Source organism: Pyrus communis, chromosome 6 (assembly GCF_963583255.1).
Source record: "Pyrus communis chromosome 6, drPyrComm1.1, whole genome shotgun sequence".
NCBI classification, from domain to species: domain Eukaryota; kingdom Viridiplantae; phylum Streptophyta; class Magnoliopsida; order Rosales; family Rosaceae; genus Pyrus; species Pyrus communis.
In genome coordinates this window covers 13504180-13515442 of record NC_084808.1, presented here as the reverse complement: position 1 = coordinate 13515442, position 11263 = coordinate 13504180, and the positions used below count along the sequence as shown (strand labels likewise).

Below are 11263 nucleotides of genomic sequence, written 5' to 3'. Positions count from 1 at the left end.
GCATGAACCCACATTTTCAAACAAGAATAAACAAAAAATAAGTCCACTATACATTTGGAATCATCAAAAGCACAAAAAACTTACAATAGGTAAAAGTCGTTTCGTCGGGATCTTCGCGCACGTACCACCCCATGGCGAATCCTTCAACTTTCCTTCGAAGCCAATGGAACCCAGACGAAAGCCCCTTCGAACACCAACGAAGTCAGGGAAGCGAGTCGACAAGATGATTTGGGTTTTTCGTTGAATTTCTGATCGAGATTTGGAGCCGCGAGAACTAGGGTTAGGGTTCTTGATATTCTGGAAATGGGAATAGGGAATTAGATCGACAGATTTGGGTATCGGGGGAGGGAAACCAATTCAATAAGCACACTTTACAACGTTCCTTTACTTTTTTTAAATTTTTTAAATTTAAATTTAAATTTTAATGGAATATCCACATGTCGTCCTGTGAGAAAGCCACGTGTATTAGGAATCTAGCTGGATGACATTTGGTTGGAAAACATTGGGTGTGGTGCCACGTGGAATCCATCTAGGCAAGGAACTAGGCCCCAGACCATGCCATGTCAGCATTTAACAGACCAATTCACGGACAAGCTAACAGAGGTATAACATTGGACCAAATTATAAAGATGAGGTATGACATTGTCAATTTTAAAAGATGAGGTATGAAAGTGTCATTATGCCAATAATTGAGGTAGTTTTTTGTACTTAACCCTATCTTATTTTACCTCTTAAAACTTCCTCCACTCTGCATGCGGGTGGTTAGGGCCTTGTCCTTATTTATTGCCTACTGGATTCAAGCTCTCTATATTCCACCTTCTTTTTGCAATATAAATTAAAGTAAAATTCAACTGTTGGAATTGATACTTATTAAAGTGGCCACAAGGGTCCATGTGCCTCTAAGTAAAAAAGTGGTTTCTATTGAAAAATTCTTGCGTAGGAGCTTCCGTTGGCGTTCTATGGGGACCTCCTACATTCTATTATAACAATATAGGTTTATGTGCGACTTGAATGTAGGGGTCTTTCGTATGTGTCTTGCACAGACAAGTAATGTGATAAAAAAGTGTTTACTACCACTATGGAGTTGCGGTTTATTATATAATATAAAGTTACGTAGAGAGCGTTTTACAAATAATATTGTATTACTAGCTCCAAAAACGCCATGATGGTTATAAGTTCATCCTAGCTAAGGGTTCATTTAATAACCATTTCGTTTTTTTTTTTTTTTTTTTTTTTTTTTTTTTTTTTTTGTGGAACAAATGATATTATATACACTAAGGGATGGGGGTGGGCTTAGCCTCACAATGGGCTAATAATAATGTGGTTCGAATTCGCCTTTGACGAGAATCGAACCTAAGACTTCTCACTTATAAATGAAGAGCAATATCACTAGACTGTAGTACTAAGTGACAATAACTATTTCAGTTTTTATTTGTCTCTTTTATGATTGAAATAAGGGGAATGCAAAAGAGTGCATGGAGTTTGTGCATACAAAATGAAAACTAAATAAAAAACTATTTCTTAAGGAAAATGTACGATATTCATTATACAGAATGGAGTGTACAAATAGAAAGATAACAGTGCATACATGACCATCGATAAAAACTATGTCAGAGCTTTAAACTCGGTCGAAAAGAAAAAAAGTGTCCGGCACCAAAAACTATATAAGTAGTTTTTGGTTTCGGTTTTGACTTTTTGTTGTCATTTAGTCTTCCTTATTAATGGAGCTTTAAAGCAAAGTAGGACTCCCTAGGGAGAATTTATCAAATATAGCAAAAAATTAACCCTTAATTTCAAAAATGTCATTTTTTTCATATATATTCAAAATTTCACTTAAATAGACATAACTACCCTCAATTTATATGAATAACTAATTGTTAGACTTAAAACTTCTTGTGCTATAATCTCTAACTAAAACTTTCTCCTCTCCTTTTTTTCTTCTTTTCTTTTCCAAACAAGAAGCAAAAGTTTTTTCTCAATTTTATTTTAATAAATAATCAAGGAAACCTTTCTTTCTCACATGGTTCACAGAAAACACTTTAGTATGTTATAAAAGTGAACTATCAAAGTAAAGAAATAAAAGTAATTATCTTTTAATTGTTGGAAATGTAAAGAATTATACATACAACCAAAATAAACAATAAAATGATCAAAAGAAAATATTTATTCGTTACACCCCAATTTCTTGGCCTAAACAATAAAATGATAGAAAGAAAATTGTATTCATAAAACTCCAATTTAAAAGGGTTCTACAAAGTAGGATGAAGTTGAACGGGATTCCTGCAAATTGATTTTTCTTCTCCATGTGATGGGATCCAATATTCTTTGTGCCTATCATATCTTCTTTGTGTAATTGGTGGTAGGACAATTCTTTCACGCACATCATCAGTTACTATCCAATTGGTTTGATCATCAACTGGCCATATAGCTTCTGCATAGGCAACGACCAAGGAGTTTGTAGTATAATAATGAGAACACATAGGATAACATGAAAGTTGTCGGTGTCTACATGCAGCACAAGCATGTGAGCAAGGGAGTGGTCAAGATCAAATTGTCGGCATGTGCAACCCTTTTCCTCTAAATTCATAACTTCAATACAAGATCCATCATATACATGAAATGAGTAAGTTGCAATGGGCGATACCTACATGTTCACATACATATATATATTACTGTTTGGGCCCAAAATATTATTGTTGGGCCGAGCAGCAGGATGTGCTCGGCCCAAGGTGATGACAAATACTATGGGCCGAATAATAAATCCCGGGCCAGCTGGCAGGGTCGGCCAAATCCTATCCTAAGTAGTCCGGATGAATAGAAAAGGTCGAGGAAGTCCTGGTGCAACCAGGATTCTTGACCGGCAAGGAATGGAGCCTCGAAAAGAAGGAAAATTCAGAATCCCAGTGGGAGTAGGTTTGTTCGAGTTAGAGTCGAAATAGGACAAGGACTCCCAATCCAAATCAGAATTGGTTTCAAGGAATGGGGTACTATAAAAACAAGAAATCATGCAACAGAAAAGGCCCTTCAAATCAGCATACAATTACCCTGCGCAAAACCTCTCAAACACCTTGAGATTTTTCCCTTTCTTTTCCTGCCGACACACCTTCAGTTTGGATAAACAGCACTGTGGAAGCACCCGGCGAGCACCTTCAGTTTGGATAAACAGCACTGCTGCCGCAGAATCAGCCGACCAAGAAGTACCTTCAGTTTGGATAAACAGCACTGCGTCGAGGTCGACCGGTTATCTATCTAAGTCTCGGCCGAGAGGGGTTTCCGAACCTTTGTTGGCAGAGGTCACCTTGCTAGCCTTCTCGGCATAGTCAGGTGTTACGAATTGCATTGCTCGGCGTACTGGACGCCGAGTGGTTTTATGATTGGATGCTCACAAGTAAGTTTCAGGGTTTGGCATTCCGACGGCCGAACTACGTTTACCATCAAGACATACATCACGTTTGAGTACCTGTGCCCATATAGTTTGGTCTCGATTCGACGTGCTTATACTCTTACGAATATAATCACAGTAATTGAATCGGGTTATGACGATTTGTGAACTCCGCAGAATTAGCAGCCTTGTCTTCAGGCTGTAGAACCCAGAGACCAAGAGTGTTCCTTCCTCGGTCGCAATCGCAAGATAAAGAAGTCAACGACGCGCTCAAAGCTACATCAACAAATTTTACTCCTCGGCCAAGCTCGGCCGACGAGTTGGCACGCCCCGCATTCGACCGAAGGACGTAGTTAGCTTATTAGTTACTCGGCCTGCGCGCCACGTAGGTTTTGTAATTTTTAGAGTCAACAATTACTCAAACAAAAGAAGAACTAAACAACCAAAAAAAATATTCCGAACCAAATCACCTTGACTAAAAAAGTTAAGACCTGTTTGTAATGGGTCATCATTATCTTCCGAAGAAAATACTTTCTGCTTCAATGTAACACACAAGGGAATCTTCCAAGACCTCGAAAGGTTAAAAAAAAAAAATGCCCACACATCATCATCATCAACTATATCTGCAGGCCATGTAGTTTCCGTTGCGTTATATATGACTTTCATACTTATCTCATACTCATTTGGGTCCGCATTCACAATACTATGTACTTTCTTCTGAAGCTCTGCAAATGTAATTTTGTCTGAAATAAGTAACCCTTTCATTTTGTAATTTTTGTACATTGAGTCAGCCCATCTCCCACCATAGTTCACTAAAATTGTCAAACTAGACATTGTCATGAAATATAAGCAAAACAATAAAAAAAAGAAAAGTGACATACAGACACAGCTAAGATCGATATATATATGTGAAAATAAAATGAGTATTGTGAAAACTGGACTGAATCATGAGAAAGGTTGGGCATTAATATATACAGCGTTAATATCTAAGCAAAACATCATGCATTTCAGCAATGGAAGACGAACCTTGTTGATTAAGGTGCTATTCTAGAAGTTAACTTCCAATTACTTTTACGCATTGAAAAAAATTAAATTAATATTGCTTACCAAACCAACATAAGATGAATAAAAACACAGAAAGAAAAACTTTAATCCGTAAACCCTAATTTTTCAAATATGCACTGAGAACTATAAGCTTTGCCTTTAACTGATTGGCAAATGCTGTTAGATTTGTCAATCTTCCATTGACATAAGAAACCTAATTTTTCTAATATGTGCTAAAGAATTTCTATTGCGTAAACTTTACAAAAATTGATAGTTCGTTTTTCAATAAAATTCAACCGAAGGAAGAAACTACAAAAGCAAAGAGAAAACATAGACTAGGAAGAGTGAAAAAATTAATCATCAACACTCACCTTCATACGTTTAGGGTTGCACAAAATATCCACAGTAGCCGATGCCTTCACTATCTCTCCACCATTTTTTAGGTTTTGCCGTCCAAAATATCAATCTAATAGGGTTTTGTTTCTTTTAATTTATTTGATTTTAAAGTTTAAGGGTATTTGTGTCTATTTAAGTAATATTTTAAATATATCTGAAAGTTGTTATAAAAATTGACATTTTTAAAATTAAGAATTAATATTTGGCTATATTTGATAAATACTCGTCCCCGTGGACGAAGCATATTTTATCGGGCAGAAATTGAGAATTGCCTCTCTCGCAATCGCTAGCGGCTACTGAAGCAGAGAGACAAAACCGCAAAAAATTCAAATGGAGAAGAAGGTTTTGGTTCACTACAACCACACCGATCCCTGCGCATTTGCACGCTGGACTACCAAGTAATCACCTCCATCCCTTTGCCGTCCCTTCTTTCTCTTCACTTGTGTCCTCAAATTTCAATAATTTGTTTGTTAAATACTGGGTTTTTGCAGAGAAAGCTTCCAGTTCATGGCCGCCCGGCCATGGCAACAGGTCATCGATTTTTACTCCTACGTGGTCACGGGCCGGAAGCCCCTGTCCGCCTTGTTGGGCAATGCTTGTTTGACTAGGAGTAATTTATGCAATAGGCTGGAGAGTGTTCCGCCTTCTCAAGATAAGGGTGGGAGGTGGGCTCGACTGACATTCAAGATTGTTGTTTCGTACCATGGCGGTTCGTTTGATGGGTGGCAGAAGCAGCCAGGACTCAATACTGTTCAAAGGTGGTAGCTTTGATGATATGTGGTGGTGTTTTTATGTGTTTTGGAAATGCCCAAGTTGTGTTAAATGTGAATTTGTTGGTTGTTCAAGTGTTTAAGATGTTTGGGAAATTGACCAAAGTGATCATTTTTTAAAAACCGAATTGCTAAAATGATCGGTTTTTTAGTATGATACCTAATAGCTTTGATATTTGATTTGATCAGTTCAGCAACTGGGTTCTGATCATTTTTTCCAATTTCCCAAGATATTGTCTATTGGCAGCTTTGATAATCTGTGATGTTTTGTATATTTAAGAAATGCCCAAGTTGAGTTAACTGTGGTTTTGTTCTTCATTGACACATTTAAGATGTCTGCTCTTCATAGCTTTGATAATCTGTGATCTTGTTTCATATATTTTAGAAGTGCCCAAGTCGAGTTAACTTTGGTTTTGTTCTGTAATGAAATGTTTAAGATGGTTTCTATTGTGTTGCCACTTGACAGTGTGGTGGAAAAATCTCTGGGGAAATTTGTTGATGAGAGGAAAGCCAAGCAGCTGAGAGATAAAGGTTTACCATTAGAAGCGGCCGCTGTTGTAGCTGGGCGCACTGACAAAGGAGTGACTGCCCTTCATCAAGTTTGTTCTTTTTGTATGTGACACCCTCATTTGTTTCCAATTTGGTTTAGTTTACTTTTTAAAAGAATGTCTACTTAGGCGCGGTTGTATGAAAAAAAAATTACTTGCCAAAATGATATAGAAAAGCATGAGAACGAACCGCCTGCTCCCTTGCTTAAACAGAGTTGGTACTTTCCTGATTCTGATATGACCCAGGAATGTATAAGGTTAACTATTGCACTGCCCTTTATGCTTTTTTTCCTGGAATATTCTTTTCTAAATAGGAGCTTCCATTGTTTTGCATCTTTCGAAAACGAGTCCACATCAATTAAATAACTCATTTATGTTTTACATTGTTTGCAATAATACATGCTCATAATTTTCTTCCATTTTCCTGAAGCCATGCATTGCACTTTTCACTGTTTCTAATACAGGATAGTCTTCTCCAGTGTTTCAAGTGATCATGTTTAATGCTTTTTCTATTCTACCAACTCATACATCTGTGAGTTTGCTATTTCACTGACATTACTCATTTGTCTTTTTAGATACTTGGAATAAGGATGTTAAATCTCAAGATATTACAAATGCCATTAATAGTGCAGTACCAGGAAAACTCAGGGTTGTATCGGTTACAGAGGTGATGTTTTGTTCAAATTTGACTGTCTTGCTACGCTGAAATTTAAATTCACTAATCATATTTTGGTTACTTCAATTATTTTTGCATCTTGAAGTTGATCTTTGTTATCATAGCTGGTCTGGGTCTTCATCCGTGCATGCTGCCCATGTTTATGTTTTCTTTTAATTTCAATACTCTGAGAGCTAGTCAATCTTAGTGTAGGTATCAAGGACCTTCCATCCAAATTTTACTGCCAAATGGAGACGCTATGTATATATATTTCCATTTAATGATGAGGAGGACATGGAGCAAAGTAATCAGAGTGGAGGGAATGCTCAAAACTTTAAGAGTACACAAAATCATCATGAGAATGAAAATGGGTGTGATCAATGCAGTGAGACAAATGCTGGAAATTTAATTATCAATGATAATGAAGACATTGGAACCGAGAACAAACCTCAGAAATTCAGCTTAAGCAGGGTGAACCAACTTTTACAGAAATTAGAAGGAAAGTTATTATCATATAAGATGTTTGCACGTGATACCAAACCATCCAGAAATGTGTAAGAAATTAAGAACTGAGGCTTTATTTGCAATTAATATTTGGATGCTTATCTTCATTTTTTTCCTTTTTCAGATTATAGCTTTGACTGTTGCTTCGTAATTCCAATTTGCATCATCTTGGTCTTGTTCTATCAGTTCACGTAGTTTATTTTATTTTGTAACCATTTCATTCACTTCTTCAAGGTCAAGCCATATTAATTGTCAATCTCCCATCTCGTCATGTGCTCGTCATGCACTAGTAAGCTGTAGTTATTCAAAAATACGTTGTTCGTTCCCTTTTTTTATTTTCATGCCACATGTCTAGTGCACAACCTAAGTTCATTTGCTTCATTGAGTGCATATATTTTCAATTCATTGACTGCATATTGCACATGTGTTCTTTCTCCTCTAACATAATATTTTATTCATAATGCAAAGAAAGAGACATTTACTTTTAAATGACGGGTAATATCCTTTTTTCCTTTCTTTCTGTACCTAGAGAATGCTAAATATTTTTTTCTTGGGTTGCACTGCAGATTACTATATGCATATAATAATTCTCATGAGTAGATATATTTTCTATAATCATCCGAATCCAACTTCCCAACCTGATATATAGGTGCATTGGACTGACTGATCTTATGCAGAAATGTAGTGATGGAAGAGGTTCAAATGCTGTTGTCACTTTCTGTCTAGGTTCTTTTGACTCAACTGTAGTTTGATACATACGAAGATATCTTCGCTAGCTGAATATCCCCTTAATATTTTCTCTCAAAGAAATAGGCCTTTAACACTGACTTACCTTAGCAGAGGGAAGGTGCGCTTCCATGTACTAACGGTGTTTGTTTGTTTTTTCAGGGGTCCTCCAACAGAGTGTTTTGTCTTCCATGCTCGAGCTAAAGAATCCAAATTACCATGTTCAGTATGTGTTTATTGCTGTTACTAGTCTTTTGAAACTTTTTCTTCATTTTATATTTTCCTCTTCAATTTAAATCCCTTAAGCTCTCATCTGTGTTGTAGGATGAAAATCAATTGTTTAGTTTCTGCACCCACATATAAATGTGTGCGCGTATGTTAGCAAACAAACATGAGACTATAAGATGACTTAATGATATCTTTCCAAAGTCACGTTCACTCATAGGAATAACGGATGCCAATTTTTTTGACCTGAATTGCCCCTCTCTTTCTCAACAATATAGATGGAAATTCAGATGGACAAAACATATAGGAAACTAGGATAAGACAGAAAGAAAAAGGAAAAAAACATGGTATTGCGAGCCAAATAAGAATCATCATTTTCAAGTCAAAACCTTCCGAAGTTCTGGAAAATTCCAAGTTCATGTGACAAATTGGAAATCAGAATATTTGTTTAATGATTGAAGAAATTTCACTTATGAGGGCCATGCCCCTGGAAGTAAATGGTGGGGTTGTAGGTATTGCATTAAATATTAGAAAAGAAAAGTTTCGGAAAATTTTCATAATCGATTGAAACATCTGGTACTTTCTAGCCCTCAAAACTTTCTACCTAGCTTAAGCATGTGGGTTGGCTTTGAATGCATCCCAACTACTTGTTGCCTTAAATCAAACATTTCTTCTACGTTGAGGCATGAATGCTTGTATTCCCAAGTGTCTATTTATAATATACAGTTAGATTGCATGATTGATCTGAATACGTGCACTTGTGTATGATGAACTATTAGAACATGATTGATTAATCAGAATGTACGTGGTCATTTTTCTTTTCCTTTTAAATTGGTACCTAATTAGACATTAAAGGATGTGAAATTGTTTCGAACTCTTGTTTAGGTGAGCTCAAAATGCTGGGCGTCCCCTGCTTTGGATTTGATTTTCAATTTGTAGAAATTTAATTTGTAGAAATATGATTACTTTGAGTGATTCTATTAGTTCCAGACTTTGAGTATTACATATTGTATTGCGAATGTAGTGATCTAGAGAAAAGTATACTTACACACTTTTACTTATTAATATGCATTCAGATAATTAATTACTAATAGCACTGCGGTTGTGTAGGAGCATGAAAGAGGAAGCAGAGTGATGTGCATTGAACTAGTTGCTAATCGATTCTTACGGAGGGTAATACTTGATGCACAATGTTTTTGTATTTATTATTTTGAACTAGTGTCTTGTCTGGTTAATGGGCTGTAAGTCTTGCAATATTAGCAACAGTGATGTCCTTGGGCTTCCTTTATAGTCAACTTGACATCATTGCCATATTTTGCTAACTCTGCTGGTGCTCTAGTGATCTCTTTAATATTGTATTGATGCTAACTTCTATGAGTACTTCGTTGCCAAAATTAACAAATAAAAAAATTTGGTTACCTATTTTTGCAGATGGTTCGGGTTCTTGTGGCAACTGCAATAAGGGAAGCAGCTGCAGGTGCAGATGAGGATGCATTGCTAAAGCTGATGGATGCTACATGCAGACGTGCCACTGCTCCACCGGCACCCCCTGATGGTTTATGTCTTGTTGATGTGGGTTATGAAGAATTTGATCCTCAAGATTGCCTTATCTCGAAGGAGTGAATTCACTATGAAGTTCATGTAGATGCAACTTACTGATCTCGTAAAATTGAAAATGAGAAGCAAATAGGTTAAGAAAGGAGCTCCATGGTTTTGATGAAAATATATTCGATGGAAATGCAAATTATTCAGAGGACTTCAAACTTCGGATCAAATACGCTCTCTTTGTACTAATGCTTCAATTGTCACATGTAAACCCTTGCTGCAGAATTTTATACAGAAATGTCAAATTTGGCTGTGACTTATGTGGGTTATTCTAGATTTATTGTTGTGATATTGTCTGAACTCTGAACTGAAAAAAGTTGCGTTTGGCGAGAGCCATAATGTAATGGGTTATTGTTAAGTTTGCCTTTGTACTCGTAACATGTGTTTGAAAGTTATAAATCTTTATAACAAATTCCACGTGTCTAAACTCTCATGTAATTTTCAACAAGTTGAAAGCAAGGGATTTCCATGACATGTGTACATCATCTCTATGACATCTCATGCCAATGTTATACTCCCATGTAGGGCTTTGAACAAGTTGAACCGAACTGAATATCATTGTGCACCAGTTTGGTTTGTTTAATTTTTTCCAAGCTTGAGCTAGGTTTGGTTTAGTTTTTATACGAGCTGAGCTCGAGCTCACTTAAAAAATTCGAGCTAGATATTGAGCTCAAGTTGTTTCGAGCTATTGCTTATAGTAGATTGGTTCAATTATGTACAAAACTTTGCACTATCATGATAGGTTTTAGGCTTAAGCGTTGGCTAACATATCAAATTTTTTAGGGAAATACCCAAAAATGGGACAATTTCTTAATCTTGGGACAAAAATAGGACAAACCGGCTGTGCCCACGCCATGCACAAAACCGAAATTACTAAAATACCCACTTATAAATGGATTATTTGCTCCCATTTTTATTTTATTTTTCCCTCTCTCTACTCTCTCTCTCCCTCCCTCTCTCTTCTCTCACTTTCTTCCTCACGCACTCTCTCTCCCCTTCTCACTGTGCACACATAGTGCACTGTTATCTTGACCAACACCGTCCAAATCAAAGCCACCGCCAATTTTCCAAAACACCTAGCCTTGTCACGAATCTCATCCACGATCGTTGGGATCAAAATTCAAATCCTCGATCGTTGGGATCAAAATTCAAGCAGGCCGCGAGTTTTCCGACTCTTTTCCGGCAACACGGCAAACAACTGAGGCTCGAGACCACCACCACTGGATTCATATCGAGTGTGGGAACAAAGCCCAGTCATTAAATGTTGGTGTTTTGTTGGATGAATTTTTCAGGATTTGCCCACTGTATGTACACAACATGCACATGGTATGCTCACAAATTTGAGCCAACCCAAAACTCCAGATGAATTACTACTTAGAAGTTAAATTAGGGTTTGTGTTTCATGTTT

At 36.7% G+C, this 11263-nt stretch overlaps 1 protein-coding gene across 1 annotated transcript; it reads left to right on the top strand.

The window, feature by feature from the left end:
• Window positions 1–5083: 5083 nt before the first annotated feature.
• On the top strand, window positions 5084–10226 carry LOC137737643 (uncharacterized). Its single transcript, XM_068477184.1, has 8 exons — window positions 5084–5220; window positions 5314–5580; window positions 6059–6204; window positions 6716–6807; window positions 7009–7349; window positions 8188–8251; window positions 9361–9423; window positions 9682–10226. The coding sequence occupies exons 1-8, from the start codon at window positions 5153–5155 to the stop codon at window positions 9871–9873; spliced, it is 1233 nt and encodes a 410-aa protein (XP_068333285.1). The 5' UTR covers window positions 5084–5152; the 3' UTR covers window positions 9874–10226.
• Window positions 10227–11263: the final 1037 nt, after the last annotated feature.